Source organism: Oncorhynchus kisutch, linkage group LG15 (assembly GCF_002021735.2).
Source record: "Oncorhynchus kisutch isolate 150728-3 linkage group LG15, Okis_V2, whole genome shotgun sequence".
Classification (NCBI taxonomy): Eukaryota; Metazoa; Chordata; class Actinopteri; order Salmoniformes; family Salmonidae; genus Oncorhynchus; species Oncorhynchus kisutch.
In genome coordinates, this window is record NC_034188.2 from 53,912,143 (window position 1) to 53,929,998 (window position 17,856).

Consider the following 17,856-nt stretch of genomic DNA (forward strand, 5'->3'; position numbering starts at 1 on the left):
GCAGGTAGGCGGAAGTTTAATGCAGGTGAGTAGAACGCGAGGGGTGTGGTTTCAAACTACCTGTGACAGGTCAAGTTACCTGGTACATTCATAACGCCGGTGTGCTCATTCGATAGTGGTTACATCTACAAGAGAAAGCAGATCAACTTCACAAATGACATCCTATGGTTGTTTCTTTAAGCGTGCACAAACGTCCGTCCGCATTTTCGAATAGGTATTTGTCATATTTAGGCGTCAAGCGAAATGGGGCTTCCAAGTGTCAAGACCTCCCAGCTGTATGAATTCCACCTGTGAATCCAGACGAAGTAGAAGCGTAAGTTGCCTGTTTGTTTCACTGTCTCAATGCTATTGGTGATTTTGTTGTTGTTGTTGTTGTTGACGTCAGCATAGTTTAAACGTTCGGGTAGGTCTATTAAAATGTACAATTATAACATGTTATTTCATTCACGTTTTGTTTGGCCAGAGACAAAGTGGGTCATTAACAACATTCGAGTTTCGTCAATGTTATTACAAATTCCAAGAGCAGGCAGGAATGGTGTTTATCTCAGGTAGTATTAACATGTAGGCCTAAAGTGTCATTTCCACTTAAATTGTTTTCACAATGAACCGGTTAATGTCTGGCTGCTGTACTATGAAACTACAGTATGCATGACTCATTTTTACAAGTGAATTCCCTGTCATGCCTTGAGGTTATTACTTTTTTGCGGATGTGGCATCAATAGCCTTACTGCTGGACCTACAACTCTTAGTGGAACCAAATACTCCTAAGCCATCTACTTTTCACTGAAAATTATGCTCTTTTTCACAAGGTCTATCACTCCAGTGTTTAGTTGCTAAATTGTAATTTTGCCACTATGGTCTAGTTATTGCCTTACCTCCCTAATCTTACCTAATTTCCTCACACTGTATGTAGATTTCTTTTCTATTGTCTTATTGACTGTACGTTTGTTTATTCCATGCGTAACTCTTGTTTGTGTCGCACTGCTTTCCTTTATCTTGGCCAGGCAGTTCTCAACTGGCCTACCTGGTTAAATAAAGGTGAAATAAAAAAAGGTAGAGTACTTTTACACAACAAATTGCACATCGCTTGCGGGCCGATGTCTAAACCTTGTAATGCCAGTGAATAAAGCAAGTTTGTATAGGCCTAATGGGAATGACCGTGTATCTTCACAGCCCTTTGACAGTCCTTTTTTCATTAGTGACCAGCAATTAGATAAAAAGGAGTCTGCTCCTTTGAGCAGTGCTTGACCTGAAGAAATTGGTGTCGGCTAATTAACTACTGAATCAGTCAGCAACATCCCTCAGACAAGTGCCAGGCCCTGGACCAGAAAGCTGACAACGGTGCTGTCTGTGAAACGGTGAAACCCAACTCATGATTTTGTGAGCAGATGTCAGGATATCTTAGATAGCTATTTAATTTACTATCCCTGACCTAGAGATAAAGGGTGAAAGGACATTAATCAGAAGGAGAATTGTAGGCCTTTCTCATTTCGGTATTGATATGATACCCTCTCATCATTGAAGGTTACAGATCTCTTAATCGTGGTCACAAAATGTCCCCTCAGGGGCTCAGCTGCTCAAGAATAGCATCTGGCAGTAGCGTGTCTCTCCAAGCTCCCTACATGGAGCTGAGAGGGAAAATAAACAGATAAAAGATTTCTGAACTGGATTCAGGGTCTGTTTCATTTACCTGCTGCTCTCCTCTAACCAAAACTGTATTGTTTAACAGGGACTCTAAAGTGTTGTGATTTATTTTGGTTTCTGTCCAGACATCCATTTTGATTAAGTCTATCTGTCCGTCTATGCCCCTCTTGCAGACATCCATTGCAGGCCTCTAAATTGTTTCCAGAAAGTTGTTTTTTTCCGCTTTCATTCCAGTCAATTTCCGTTGCATTCATTAGCTTGCTCTTTTAGTTATTTAGCAAAACACATTTCATTCTGTTAATTTCCCCTGATGTCTAATAAATGAATTGTAGGACACAAGGAACATTGCGAACCACTGAGTCTAATTTAGTGCTCTAGCCCTCTAAGAATTGAGTTATATTCCCTTATCCTATATGGCATTGTGTGTGGCTGCATGATGGTCACCCTAACGAGAGGTGCGGTCAATGACGGAGGAATGTGCTCTGCATTTGGAGAAAGATAACCCCCCCACCCCCCCAAATTAAATAATAACATTGTTCTCTTCAGTCCTGGGCTCTTGTGTGACTGGGGTTATTCCCTCTCTCTCCTCTTAGCGATAGTATAGCTATGATATCCAGAGCACCAGTTTCCCATGCCTGATCAAGCACAACATTAGATACAGCCCTCATTAAAAGGTATTTTATCTGACACCAAACATAATCTGTGTAACCTAAAGTGTACTTGACCACACAATCTCTTCCTGTTCCCGGCCAGGCCTCTTGTTCCATTGTGTTCATGTAATTTCTCTGTTTTCTGTCTTTGTTGTTTTGTACTCATCACATATTTTAGGCATTTTTATACAGAGACTTGAAATCTAAAGACTGAGGTATTGCTGTTGGAAACATGGGGTCTGGTTTAACCAACGTAGCATTGCTTCCAAATGCACCTTTTTAGTAAATATTAGTAGGGAAGGCTCAGTAATTCTAGCAGCCTATGAAATATGAGAGCTTTTGTAGTCTATTTGATGTTTAACCACTTTTTTTTATTTTTTTATTAGAGTGCAGTAGTTACAAACTAATATTTGTCTTTCAGTCACTGAGGGCTGAATACTACAGTCTCGGTACTACAGTACACAACTCACTCACTCTATCATCCTTTCTCCTATCTGTCCCTCTGTCTTTCAATCGCTGTTTCTCTCCTTTCTCTCTTATTCTGCTTCGCCCTCCATTTTGTCTCTGCCATTTTCTTTCTCGTTCTCACTCCAATTTAATGCAGAGACTTAGTTGGAGGGTGATGAGGGTCACCAGATCTCTCCTCTGGACCTGCTCCTTTCCTCTCCCGCAATTGAGTGTGTTAAGTGTTCTGATCTTGGATCAGTTTCGGGGGTGACTAACGCTGAGTTTCTCTCCCTGGCTGCCTCTTTCTCTGTGCAGATGGAGGGATAGATCAGGTGTCCCAGGCCTGTCTTCCGCACTCCATCCGGACAGCAGAAAGGCACATTTGTTCACTTTGAGTCTTTTGTGCTATCGAGACAATGGCCGCAGTCTCTGGGCCATTGGGGTGAGGGGAGCGAGTTTGAGGGGGATGGGTTGGGAGCAGTTGACGACGTGACGCTGCGCTCCATTTTCTCTGCTACTCACTGGCTGTCCCACCGGATGTCCCCCACGGCTGCTCCTCACTCTGCCCGCGGTATGGCACAGAAGGGAGACATGCTGCAAAAGAGACGGGCACTGTACACGTGTCGATAGGCATGCTAACTGTTGGTATGAGAACAGATCAAGGTGTTCTGTTAAGATGTCATTATTTCAGCTATGGTGACGTGCACAGTTGTCACTTTTCACAAATAGTATGTTATGTTTCCAATGGCTCTGTACTTGTTATATGTTTAATTTTGCCTGCTGTGCCTAGTCCTTTCGACTGAACTGCATTCGCCCTCCGAGTGTTGTTGAAGTACTGAACTAGTTGGCATGGACTAAAAAGTGCTGAAGTCAAAGTTTATTTTTGTTGAGCAAGACTAACTACGTGGTCACTGGTGGTGCTGTAGAGCCCATCTAATAGTATCCAGGCAGATAAATGTGATTCATGCAGCGGTGTGGTGCCTCGGTCTGTTCAGCCCTGAGCCTCTTCTCCAGGCATAGGACCTGCATACCAATAGCTGTTTTTTTGTTTGTTTTTTTCACCATCAGAAGAGGAGAGGAGCTGCCTTCACACACCCAGACAAAGAACGATCTGTCCCAGTTGCTTATGAACTTTGTGTCCACCACAAGTCAGACAGCTAAAGGGATGCAATTGCCAATTAATTATTGTCCCCGAACACTGTCCCAATAAGAACATGTAGCCAGCAGTACGTGACCTGGAGGTTGAGTCAATGTTTAGGCAAATGACAGTTGATACTTTCTGTCAAAGACTGAATAGCAGACTGACTCCGCGGATTAACCTCTTTTCCCTGGTAATGTTCCTGCTTCTCGCTCCCAGCCTGTCCGTCAGGTGGTCCAGGATGCTACCGGTGTCAGCTGATGAGGCATCCATCAAGGAAATGTCAGTGGCCAATCATGCTTTAATGGCTGTGTTTACGCTGTCATTATTTTTCATGTGTCTCTCGCGCAGCAGGGCTCGTCTGGGCAATCGTTGGCTGATGACGTCAGCAGCTCACCTTTTGTCTGAGCCGGGGAGGTATAGTTTTTTTTCCTTCCATAGCAGACAGCAGTTTCACTGTTTGGGTTCATTCAGCTCTCACTTATTCAAATGCGGGTATTGTTATGGAAAACTACCAATATGCACCTGCTTTGCCCCCCTCCACCCCTACCCCGACAGTAATATGACTCATGCACATTGTGGGCGTAAGCTGACATTAGTTTACTTGTCATATCCCTATTAATTTATTCATGGGCAGGTAGTTACTCTAATCTGTGCAGAAATGGTGACTTAACATTCAGTGTCTTGGGACTGTACTATATACACGGTTGGCCTTTGCCGTACTGTAAAGAGGAAGGTTTTAACAGAGTAAATGTAATGTCATTGAGAAGTAGCCTATTGAGACTATCATCACCTGCAGACAGAGAAGCCCCCTGCCCTTTGTGCTGTCTAGAGGGGGACTGAAACATAACATGACACTTTTTTTTATGGAGGGTGTATATGATACAGGCATGTATGTGTCGAAACCTGAGCTTCTGGCCCGAGTCCCCATGGAATTACATGTTACTCAACTACTGGCTGTCGGCTTCCATCATATACTGCAACCCTAACCCCCTCACACACACAAACACACTACTCAACACTGGAGAATTGATTAACCTCTCACCTGGAGAGAGATCTGGAGCCTCGTTGCCGCCCAGCCCCCTCTCCCTCCCAGCCTGCAGAAATTACGAGTGCCCTTCAGAAGCTGTGACATCTGCGTGTTCCATTATACTCCAGAATGGACTGAGCTCCTCTAGGTACGAAAGTAATAAAACTGCTTTCAACTCCCATCGCCCCGAGGCCCAATCCAGTGACTCCTTGCCCTCTTTCAATGGAGCAGTCAGCCACACGCGTATGAATGTTCAGATGCGACTGACTGAAGCTGCTCTCTCGAGTAAAAAGAAAAGGACGTTTCATGGTGTTCATATTCATATTTAACCAATGGCTGGCAGCCATTTTGAGAGCCCTGCGTTCTCTACTATCTGAATATGAAGAGAAGATGACCATTGCGAAATCTGTCTGATTGGTAGTGTTATTCCCAGTCTCACTCTGGATGATTAGTCTAAGGGCAGAGGTCAACCTCAGGCCGGTCGGTGCGGCAGCAGTCTGCTGTGCTGGATTATCAAGTGTGACATTAGTCCGGAGAGGGCCGTTGACTTGCCGATGATCACAATAAGCCCCTGGTACCAGAGTAGCCAACCTTCCATGGCGTATTCATCAGGTAAGGGACCGGGGGAAATCTATTTGGCATTTTTTTTTATACCAGGGAAACAGTGGTGCCCACTTAACTCTTCCGGACACAAGTGTGAAGAAGTGGTTTATCGGCCTCCAAGGCTGATGGAAATCTTAGAGCCTACAGGCTACTTCCACAATCTGGATTTGTATTTAACTGCATAAAAAAATGGCTGCCATGGAAAAGAACAGTCCTGTGGTAATTTGTTGTGAAGTGTTAAGTCTCCAGGGCATCTCAATCAAGTTGTTTACGGGACATTTTGATTGACAACACTAGTAATGTGAGCAGATTGGTTTGGCATAACGCAGTGGTAACCATGTGAACCTTGTGTTCCCTGTTTCATGTCACCGTAAGATAAGCAATATTTACTTTTGGGTCATATAATCATCCCCTTCCATTTTTATTGATGTTGTCCATAACTGTATCCCACATGATAGTAATTCAGACTCCACCGACAGCCTGGTCTCACATCTGACCTACATAAAGTTTTTCCTGGCAGTCTCTGTGACCTATGGACTTCAGTTTAGTCATTAGTTGTGTGCATGTCACTGTCTGAGAGGTTGGCTCAAATGGAGAGTTTCTCATGTCTTTGTGCCACACAAATGAACAAAATGAGAACCACGTAAGAAGTTTGCCAAGAGTTCAAACTTGATAGTGAAATCTCTGCACTGACTAAAGAACTTCTGCAATCCTGACTGTTCCTCAAGAGGATCTGAAAGGAATACTAAGTTTAGACAGTTGGGTCGATGGACTCTCACAAGTGGGATTGCAGATTGCCGGTGATGTGTGTTGGAAACATCCTCCACACTGTTCTACTTCCCCTGGAAGGAGCTGTCATTCCTTTCACATGGCAACATGCCTTCTGCCCTGAAGCATGGCAACATGGAAATTAGTTATGAATGACAATGAGAAGACTGGATCAAAAAGTATCCTCCGTAGCTAATGAATGCAAAAAAAATCAATTTTTAATCTGTGCTATTTAAATGGGTTTTTTTTCGCAGGGACCCCATATTTTTCTCCCAATTATTTGCGACCCCACCCAAAATTGAATGACAAATGTACATTTTTTTTACACCAACAAATAACCATCAATTCATTACATCAAAATGAAAGAAACCAATAAATACAATTATCTTTCTCAAAAACATTTTGTTGTCCCATACAATGATCTGTACTCTTAAGGTTTTGTTTTTGGTAACGCCACTGAAGTTCCCCCGTGATGCTACTAGGGGTCACGACCCCGACTTTGAATATCACTGCTCTAAATGGTATTTGGATAAACGTTTCGCTAAAAGACTATCTTTTCTGTTTATAATTCACGATCAAAGATCTGACAGCCTCAGAAACCTGTGCCCACTCTGAAACGTTATCTCACAGGCTGCTGCCCAATGTGCCATCAATCACTGAATAAAAGCGAGAGAAAGAAAGCTAAACTATTATACTTTACTATACTGTAAGATGACCGACAAGACCAGGATTAAACAGACCGGGCCTACAACCAGGATTAAACAGACCGGCCTGCATGAATCTAATCAAATGTTATTGGTCACATGTAGATGTTATTGCGAGTGTAGTGAAATGCTTGTGCTTCTAGTTCCGACAGTGCAGCAATATTTAACATGTAATCTAACAATCACACAACTACCTAATACACACACATCTAAGTAAAGGATAGGCAAGATTATCTAAAATTCAGTGTATATACATATGAGATGAGTAATGCAAGATATGTAAACATTATTAAAATGACTGGTGATTCATTTATTAAAGTAGCCAATGATTTCAAGTCTGTATGTTGGCAGCAGCCTTTCTGTGTTAGTGATGGTTGTTTAACAGTCTGATGGCCTTGAGATAAAAGCTGTTTTTCAGGCTCTCGGTCCCAGCTTTGATGCATCTGTACTGACCTCAACTTCTGGATGATAGCGGGGTGAACAGGCAGTGGCTCGGGTGGTTGTTGTCTTTGATCTTTTTGGCCTACCTGTGACATCGGGTGTTGTAGGTGTCCTGGAGGGCAAGTAGTTTGCCCCCTGTGATGAGTTGTGTAGACCGCACCACCCTCTGAACAGCCTTGCGGTTGTGGGCGGTGCAGTTGCTGTACCAGGCGGTGATGCAGCCCGACAGGATGCTCTCAATTGTGCATCTGTAAAAGTTTTAGGTGACAAGCAACATTTCTTCAACCTCCTGAGGTTGAAGAGGCGCTGTTGCGCCTTCTTCACCACACTGTCTGTGGGTGGACCATTTCAGTTTGTATGTACGCCGAGGAACTTAACTCTCCACCTTCTCCACTGCTGTCCTGTCGATGTGGATAGGTGGGTGCTCCCTCTGCTGTTTCATGAGGTCCACGATCATCTCCAATGTTTTGTTGCGATTGAGAGGTTGGTTTGCAGACAGTATACTCAGTGTCTTCACCACCTCCCTGTAGGCTCTCGTTGTTGGTAATCAGGCCTAAAACTGTTGTCGTCTGCAAACTTGATGTTTGAGTTGGAGGCGTGTATGGCTACGCTGTCATGGGTGAACAGGGAGTACAGGAACGGGCTGAGCACGCACCCTTTTGGGGCCCCAGTGTTAAGGATCAGTGAAGTGGATGTGTTTCCTACATTCACCACTTGGGGGCGGCCTGTCAGGGCAGGGTTGAGACCCCGGGCCTCTAGCTTAATGATGAGCTTGGAGGTTACTATGGTGTTAAATTCTGAGCTATAGTCAATGAACAGCATTCTTACATAGGTATTCCTCTTGTCCAGATGGGGAAGAGGAGTGTGCAGTGCGATGGCGATTGCATTGTCTGGATCTATTGGGATGGTAAGCAAATTGAAGCGGGTCTCGGGTGTCAGGTAAGGTAGATGTGATATGATCCTTAACTAGACTCAGCACTTCATGATGACAGAAGTGCATGATACGGGGCGATAGTCCTTTTTAGTTCTCTTGCCTTTTTGGGTTGCGGAACAGTGGCAGCCATATTGAAGCATGTCCGTCAGCACACCAGCCAGCTGGTCTGCGCCGGCAGCCTTGCGAGGCTTAACACTCTTAAATGTCTTACTCATGTCAGCCACGGAGAAGGAGAGCCCACAGTCCTTGGTAGTGGGCCGCGTCGGTGGCACTGTATTATCCTCAAAGCTGGCAAAGGTGTTTAGTTTTTCTGTAAGCAAGACGTCGGTGTCCGTGACGTGAATGGTTTTCTTTTTGTAGTCCGTGATTGTTTGTAAACCCTGCCACATACGTCTCATGTCTGAGCCGTTGAATTGCGACTCCACTTTTTCTGCAGACATTTCACTTGTTTGATTGCCTTGCGGAGAGAATAACTACACTGTTTGTATTCTGCCATAATCCCAGTCACATTTCCATGGTTAAATGCGGTGGCTCGCGCTTTCAGTTTTGCGTGAATGCCGCCATCCATCCACGGTTTCTGGGTAGGTTTTAATAGTCACGGTGGGTACATCTCCTATGCACTGACCAGACAAGTGCATGTTTCAGACTGGTTTAATTACACACCCTCAGCTTTTTTTGTATGATTTTCTAAAGGCAGGCAGAAATGGTTAATGTCAACATCGACGGGACTGAAAGACTACTCTTTACTGTTTTAATTTCCTATCCAACAGTCTGTAATGTGAAAACGTCCTCTTTTCAGCTCCTAACCCCTTTTTTTAGAATGGTCTGAAGTGTGGGACTGCTGAGTCATAATTCATAAGAGGGATTGCTACTACAAAACGATTAGATGACCCAGAAAATTGGTCAAGAGGTATTCGGGTAGTTGCCACACTTTGGGAGAAGCATTCAGTTACGCACCATCTGCGCTGTCTCTCTCAATTCCTGGGCAGTCATTCAGAACTCTGTTTGTAATTACTTCTATGAATAACCCGGATGGGTTAACTCAGGTGCTCACCCAACACAGTGCTCCAAGACATCCAACCCTTGATTTATAGTTTCTTCAAAGATCGCACCTTTTTACGGAGTGCATTGAAAGCATGTAGGTTCCATCTGCTAACATACTATAGACATTGTTACACGTTCATGTGAAAAATGCTTTCAAATGAATTGCATCGGGTATATGTGTTATGATTGTTCCCTCATTTCGGAGTGTTGTAATGCAGCGACACTTTCCCACCCCAAACAGGTGGAGCTGCCCAGGTGACAGGTGGAGCCCAAGATGCCTGTGGAGGTGCAACTCCCAGCCGGTAGTCATGGACACCATTGTCCCTGCAGCATTGGAAGTGACATAATGTCGGAGGAGGATGAACGTCGAGTCGCTACCCAGTCTGTGAACAGCCCCTTGGGATTGGACCTGATCCTAGAGCACACTGAGCCCCTACTTTCTGAGTCCCACTTCCTTCCTCTTCTAGATATCAGTGAGGAGCCCCAAGACTGTCTGCCACTGGGAAGCTGCTTGATCCAAGATGGAAGCCTGTCTCTGGATGGATGTGTCCAGTAAGTGTGTATCAGAAAAGTCCCCTTTCTCAACTCCTCAACACATTTGTTTTCTCTTCCCCTATGGGGTTTTCCCATGTGTATTTGCTGATTTGAAGGATTAAGACCTAATTAACGTGGACAGTTAATTAATGTATAGTAGATTATATTGATCAACGGGGCGATTCTGCAGTCTCTCCTAGCAGTGAACCATACTACCCTAATCAATGTGCTTTTCTGTTTACCAGTCTGGCCTTTGTTTTTATCTCACAAAGGCTGGAAAGAAAATGGGTGCTATGGCATGAGTTCATGAAGGAGTGCTCCTCTCTCGGCGACTGGCTCCAATTGGCTGAGAAGTCTGCCGACTCCCCGAGATCTGCCAATGTGCTCTTTGTCACTGCCAAGGAGGAGCTCAAGAAATTTGAGGTAAAAGAGGTTGTCTAATGGCCGTCTAAAGCCCCATGTTGGTGATGTTATTACGGCACTGTTTTGTTCACCTGTATAATAGAACAGACAGAACAACAAGTCTCTATCTAAACCCCCAGTTGTTGTGCTCTCCCCTCCCAGAGCCTGAGGACACAGGCTGGGGCTCGGTTAGTGCAGCTGGACAGTCTGACCCTTAGGAACAGGACCCTGACCAGGCTCTTTGATGGGGCCATGCGGTCACGCCTGCTGGGCATGGCCAAGGACTGTGGTCAGCGCTGGGACCACCTACACGGAACCGTTGAGAGTGTCTGTCGCAGACTCAAGGTGAAAGGCACTATGTCTAAGGCAGTGTATATAGGGGACATTTATTTGTTTGCGCTACATCCAATTCCCCCCCCCCCCCCCCGCTTCACATGCTCTCTTTCCTACCCTGTCTTCTCCTGCACCTCCCCCAGCACCGTGTGTCCCAGCGGGAGGAGTTTGAGGGCCAGAGGGAGGAGATGGCTGTGTGGCTTGCTGACATGGACCTTAGGCTGACTGAGGTGGAACACTTCTCTGGAAGGGACACCTGTGACAAGATGCGGGAGCTGCAGGTAAAGGACATGGCCTGGGACTGTACTGGACAGGACTGACCAGCTAAGTAATCTGACCACGTAATCAGCGGTCCTCACTTGTGCCTAACATAATTTTGCGTCTGCTTTACCTGGTAATTTATCTGTAATTCCCATGAACTGTCCCTGACTTGCTGCTACCAGATGCCAGTACCAGTCCTTTCCCCTGGTAAATGTCTCCTCTCTGATTTGACTGTGCTGTGTGTGTGTGTGTGTGTGTGTATGGCCTCAGACCTTCCAGGAGGCAGTGGGGGAGAATGCGGGGCGTCTGAACTGTCTCCTGGAGCGGGGTGAGGCGCTAATCCAGAGGAGCGAGCCAGAGGACGCCCAAGACATCGAGGCGGGGCTGCAGGAGCTGCTGCTCTACTGTGCCCAAGTATTTGAGGGAGTGGGCCGTCTGCACACACGCCTGCTCAGCATGAGACTGGTATGGTCTGCTTAACCTGAATCTTTAACTGCACCTGCCACTCTAAGACCCTGCTCTTTTAAGCTTCTGTCCGCTGTTCTGAAAGGCATATATGGTTTACAGGAAGCTAGTGAAGAAAAGCGAGGTGGTTTTTGGGTTGTGAAATGTCAATTTCTCTCTTGGCTCTGATCAGCTGTTGCAGGCCAAACACTGAGAACAACTCTACCATTAGTGTGTTTTTATAGCATCCTTATTGTTATTACCTTCCGCTTATACCTCCTCCTTTGCTCCCTCCTCCCTATGTGAGGTGTATGAGGATGACTGGGTACTGACTCAAGCCTCTGACTCCGGCTGTCCATCTGAGATCCTGTTGGAGCAGGATGGTGTGTTTGAGAAGAGCAGCGCCCCAGACCAGCGTAACCCACAACTGGACCACATGGTGTTGGAGTGGGACCCCTCCGTTGACATCGGGGGCACCGTCTCCCAATACGACGCTGACTTGTCATATTTCAGCGCCCACACAGGTAGGCAATGAAACAATTTACAATGAATTAAAAGTTAATGACGCTTCTAGAATAATCCACGTGTTCTATCCTCAAACATATATACCATTAGAACATTTTTAAATGATTGATGCTGTCATTGTTTTCGTTGTGCGTCGGTGAGGCTTGGCACCAGATTTGAGGTGTGCTTGTGTCGTTCAAACAGATCGAGAGAAGCCATTGGCCAGAGATGGTGTGAAGAGGCGGAGTTACCTCAGCTCCATAGGCTCTCAGTCTGATCTAAATAACAGCGCAGCAGAGGACATGGTGAGTAGCTCCTCCTACTGATCTGTATTCTGGCGCTTCGCTCGGCCAATGTTCCCTTAGGCTCCGAGGCAGGTCAACATGTTTTTGCAATATTATCAGGAATGTAAACTTATGTTCAACCGGCAAAGGAATTTGGTGTATACTGAAGTATGTGCAGCCGCCTGTCAGGGTGAAACAAATGATCCATTGAAATTATGATGAGGCACAATGTTGTTGTTCAATTTGATTAACAAGGAGTTATTGTGTGTGCGAGAGGTGGAAAATGTGTGTGCGTGTGTTAGAGCGAAAGCAATCTTAGTGCTCTGTTTCTAGTTAACCCTAAAGCCAATACTTCCATTATCATCGGTGTCAGTAGGGAGAAGTTTTTGTTTTGCTGGTGAGACTAATATAATGCTGATTGTGTTGCACTGCTGTTGAACTCAAACCAAAACCCATTGGAATTAATAGTGGAAGATACATTAGTGTAGGACTGATTTTTAGCATCTGATTAAGCCAGCAATATAAAGACATCAAAGCCTCTGAGGATTTTGCATATTAAAGCAGAAAACCTCAATGAAATGTGTTAGTTCATTCCAGGTAAAATTACACAATCTATCCTCACTTGTGGCTGGTGTTTCCAGAGTCTGGAGAGGAGGTTTGAGTATGCAGGTCCAGAGGTGTTCTCACCTCCCACAACCCAGAGTGTCAGAGATGACAGACCTCTACTCTCTGGCCGCTGGACGACCTCCACGCCCGACGGACCCTCCCCGGAGCCTGTGACCTTTGACCCTGCTCGCATCAGCGCTTGGCTGGGACAGACGCGTGGCCACACCGTCCCCTCTAGGGTCCTTTCGGTCCAACAGCACAGAGCCTACTCCAAGGCTGTCCAGACCAACAGTACTGGGAAGGTATGCCTTAAACCCAGTAAAACTCCTCTGCCTTTTTAAGACTGATCTAGTGTCCCCTCTGACCCATATCTCCTCCAAATTAGAATTCATTGTCGTCTCAGTTAATTGGTGGAAATAATGACTTGGACAGAAACCCTCTGATTCTTTGAGGACATTGACTTTGCCCACACCCAAAAAAATATAGCCTCTGCAGTCAAACGAGTAAAGTTGGAGGAATGAGCTACTAGCAACAGTAGCCTTCTATTGAGCGGCGTACTGCATCACATGAGAATCTTCGTGTGTGTGTGTGGCTTTCTGGAACGGCTGAGAAGATGTGCCTTGGAGCCTCCAAGACTCCTGACCTTCCACACTGATTAGATTCTGCTTATGTTCCTCTTTACTAGCATTAGTCCAGAGAGGGGCATGTATAGTGAGACATACACACAAAGGTGTTTGGTTCTATGCAGACCTGCTTTGTGGAAAAGGCTCACTTTTTTAAATAAAAAAATAAATACAAATTATACTGTGACGAGCTCTAGGAATCGACTTTCCTTTTCAATATTTGCAAAAATGCATGGAGAATTCAGTGGCATCATGAACAACGGGAATATCCATAGACTCATCCACACTTGTGTTTTGTGTCATTGCATGCAGCTTTAAATTCATTGCCCACTATTTTGGAAGTGTCACCGCCTACAAAGAGTATCTTATACCTCGTCTCACTCGTAAACAAAACAATAAAATTGAGATTTATAAATATCGGTGTAACACAGGCCACGTTTTAAGTGTCACAAGAACAGAAACAGCCCAGGAACATTTCCCTTCTGTTTTTTTTTTTGTGGAGGGTGCTTTTTACTTTCTAATTAAGCTGTCTGAAGCCCAGCCTGACTAAAGCATTCTGTTCGCCAGAGGGGGACACGTCCATAAGAAAGTGAATCGCTGTGCTGATGGAAAGCCTGATTTCACTGCAAAGCCTTGCAGAGGAAACTTTTCCAATTCAAAGGGGTTCTTGTAATTTCTTTGCGCTCGTGGCTTAATTGGCAGCTTTACAGGGACGGCGGAACGCTCTAGCGTTAACTGGATTTTTTTAATGTCTGTTGTAATTGCAGACGAGCGAATAAAGACACACCATAGGCCACGAGCGGTCGTCAGAACCCAGTGAGTGGATAGAGGCGCTGGTGGTTTGGTCCCATGAGAGAGGGGGGGGTGCACAGGAACCTCATTGGACCACATCTCGATGTCTCTTTTCATTTACAATTGGCCTTTGTTGCATAGAAACACTGCATGTAGAATGAGTCTAGCCTGTGCCGTAACCCAAACTGCTGTTGCTGTGTGTCAGTGTGCTTGTTGCTCTGAGGGAAGCCACAGTCTTGGGGACATAGCTGTTCAGACACACGCCCAGGAGCTGTGCTTGGCCGCCTGCAACTCACAGTCATGTGACCTCCAGCTCCAATCTGATACGATGACTTGTAGACTTCAATCAAACCCACAGGTAACAGTATCACATTATTTATGAAGATGGCAGGTTGTATGCATGCAGATCACACTAAAAGTAAAAACCTTTGCCAGCTGCCTTGTAAAATGTTGTATAGGCCTACAGAGCAGAGGCCAAAATGAATGCATCCCCTGTCGGTGTGTGTGTGTGTGTGTGTGCTTGCACACACAGTCCCTCTCTGTTGATTCCCCTGTTTATCTGCCAGTCTCCAGAGGAAGAGCTGCACTGCAATGCCTCATGGGAGGTGGTCCATAGTGAGCAACTGTGAGTAAAGTCGTATTCATGTGTAAACTTTGGCTGCCTTTAAACAGGAAGACCAATTCTGATCTTTTGACCAATTAGATCTTTTGCCAATAATTGTGCAAAAGATCAGCATTGCTCTTCCTGTGTAAACGTAGCCTATATGTTTTAATATTCAATGCTTTGGTTCAACTTATATTACTGTACTATCATAGTTTTTACTCATTATACGTAGATACACTCAATTAGGCTTAACTTTCATAACTACAACACTGCAAGTACCCGTCGTGACATTTGATATTCCACTCAATACCAATTAGAAGATGATAGCAAATCTCACTCCTCCATGTGATTTATAAACATTAAAAACAGCACACACTTCCAGTCCCCAAGGTCAATAACAACCCCTGACTTCAACGATGCTGAGACTTTGTAATTCTATCATGCTCCTTCTATCCATTTCGCTCCTCCTCTAGGCCAAATGAGTGCTCTGACAGACAAACCCAGTGCAGCTCGTGGCCCCTGGGGGCACTAAAGACTCTGAGGAGCCCAGTGTTCCTGGTCGTCCTGCTGGCTGTGTTCCTAGCCCTGCTGGTCTGGCCCTCAACACTCTTCATGGACCCAGAGTGCCACCGCTCCAACTCCCTTGCCCGTACCTTCCAACTGGCCCTGAGCTACGTCAATGGGCCCCCGCCAACCTGAGGGACAAAAGTGTCCCAGAAGGTGGTCACGTTAAATCCGTGGTGAGCCCTGAACACACCTTATTCAGGGGGGACAGTCCCAGAAAGCCTTTCCATTTCAAAACCATAAGTAAGGCATTAACAAGGAGGCCGTATGAGAAAAGAGTGAAATTAAGAACTATTAGGCCCAATAAAAATGTGGCCTTGGTATTTATTATCTGAATCCCTCCACCAGCCTGCTGGCAGAAGTAGCTCATGACTTAATAGGCCTCATTTTATAACGGTCTCTAATGGCATTCATAATGTCTTACTATGCCAGGCTAGCACTTTTGATGATTGGTCTGTCATGATGGATTTGTAACTTATTTATGTGGTGATTATAATCTATATGGACGACTTAATGACAGCAAATACTTTGAGCAATTCTCTTTTGGGCATTTGAAATGATCTGTATATCAATATTTATTATGTCAAAGCTAGAGAGAGCTTTCGATTTATTCTGCACTCTATATTGCAAGAGCTTGGGACTATTGGTTCGATCTGCATTTTTGTCCAAATTGAGTTATTGATCAAGCCTTGTTCTGTTCAATGTTCTCTACCCATATAGTACTCAACACCCCAATCTTGTTAAATTCAAAAAGAATATCAGACAAACATTGCTGACACCTTTCAAACCATTGAGGGTTCGGAACTTTGAAGCCAATTATCTCAGAATCATCTTTTTGCAGGTAATCGTTAGTCCCAAGCTCTCCATTTCACATGGCGTTTCCTCAAATGAATAATACTGAATGCCCGAGTTCGGATTTACTAGGGCGACTTGCAGAGATAACCCATTTGTAGGTCAATGGGATAGGTGACCTGGTTAATGCACTTAGGATAAATTAGCACTCCTTTTGTGCTGCCGCTGTGGGTGAGACCTTGTTTGCATGTGCGTGGGTCGTTCGTATATACTCAATGAATTTATTTTATATCTGCTGCGACGCCAACGGGGTCCAGCTGGAAAACAATCAGGCAAAAGCCAACTCCTCTGAGGCCAGTGAAGACCGTGTAAGCCTCTAAACATACTCTATGTGTTATGTAATGGTTTATGGTCAATGGCTATGTTTTTGACATAGTGGATGCAATCCTGGATCTCATCCGTATGTCACAAATGTAATGTCAGTCTTAAGAAGTGAATGGATCAAAACTCCATAATATTATGTGAGGTACATGCAGCTCATCTGAAAATGTTAGAATATGTCTGCCTTATGCTTGTAGGTGTGTGTGTTTGTTTGTGGGGGAGTGTTTGCACAGAGTTTTGATTCTTGTCCATCCAGTGTGTATCAGCGTGGAAATGTAGCAAAGTGTAACTAATCAGATTTCTTCAAATCAGATTCCTCAGCTTCTTGCATTTTCATGGATGATTTTTAAACTTCCCCTTTATACAGTAAAGGATTCCTGTTTTTTTTTTTTTTTTATATATGTGGAGTTCAAGATCTGTACATGCGTCATGAAATTAAAGAACAGTGTGAACAGAGGAGTATAGATCTATTTTTCTTCTACTGTGGAATGTGTGTGTGTGGAATGGTATGTCGTGTGATTCTGATTTTTGCCATAGTGCGACGGCCTGCAAGTATCTGGGCTAGTGGGTGAACTGAAAGGGGGTTTTGTGCTGGTGCATGCAAAAAAAATGCACCCAAGAATGTTATAAATTAAATTAGTACGCAAATGAGAGAATGTCGGAAGAATTTGCAGATGACCTGTCCATCGCTGGCCAGTGAAAGTGAATTCTGATGCATAGGGTGAGGGAATCAGGATTGTGTGGCTAAAGAGGAGACAGTCTTGATTAACAGGGCCACGCAGTTCACCCATGCTAATGAGGCAAATTTGTGATGTTTTCAATCTATGCTTTTTGGTTTTGTCCTGTTTTCCTAATGACTCATAGAGGGGGAGTCGATTTATAGAGAGCAAATTGCTGGTTTGTGTGTTTGGCACAACTGTTACAACATAATTTAGGACCTGTGTAAAGATGGAAGGGCACGGTACGCTAGATTGGACTCTGGACCGAGATATACTGCCGGGGATCTGGTGCCACCGGCCATATGACTGTAAAAACGGAACAAGTAAATGCTGCTATTATCCCTTGAAGGACAAGCATTGCGGGCCCAGTGGAGAAACGGGTGTCTGCTGACTAAATGAGACTTGTCCCCCAAGACATTCTGAGTAAACAGACCTTTCCAGCTGACTTCTAAGGCACTGACACTGATGTACCGTTTGCACAGCAAGTGTGCGTACTGTAAAAGCCAGTGTGAAGAATGTCTGCTTTATACCCCTGGATTTGTCCCTGAATCCTTCTCTAACTGTACAGTACTGGCCAATGTTTTTAGGCCAATCTAGTAAAAGCTGAGAT

The 17,856-nt window shown here is 44.8% G+C and overlaps 1 protein-coding gene across 2 annotated transcripts; it reads left to right on the forward strand.

Moving 5' to 3' along the window:
* Positions 1–60: 60 nt before the first annotated feature.
* si:ch211-137a8.2 (SPEC and KASH domain-containing protein) lies at positions 61–16,986 on the forward strand. Of its 2 annotated transcripts, none has more exons than XM_031790506.1 (12): positions 61–313; positions 9,645–9,955; positions 10,210–10,360; positions 10,502–10,684; positions 10,816–10,953; positions 11,204–11,398; positions 11,685–11,901; positions 12,086–12,186; positions 12,807–13,073; positions 14,392–14,544; positions 14,719–14,811; positions 15,264–15,377. In XM_031790506.1, the coding sequence occupies exons 2-11, from the start codon at positions 9,678–9,680 to the stop codon at positions 14,800–14,802; spliced, it is 1,767 nt and encodes a 588-aa protein (XP_031646366.1). In that variant the 5' UTR covers positions 61–313; positions 9,645–9,677; the 3' UTR covers positions 14,803–14,811; positions 15,264–15,377. The 2 variants fall into 2 exon arrangements, with proteins under 2 accessions (XP_031646366.1, XP_020358451.1); XM_020502862.2 differs by having other exon boundaries at positions 63–313; positions 14,753–14,811; positions 15,264–16,986.
* Positions 16,987–17,856: the final 870 nt, after the last annotated feature.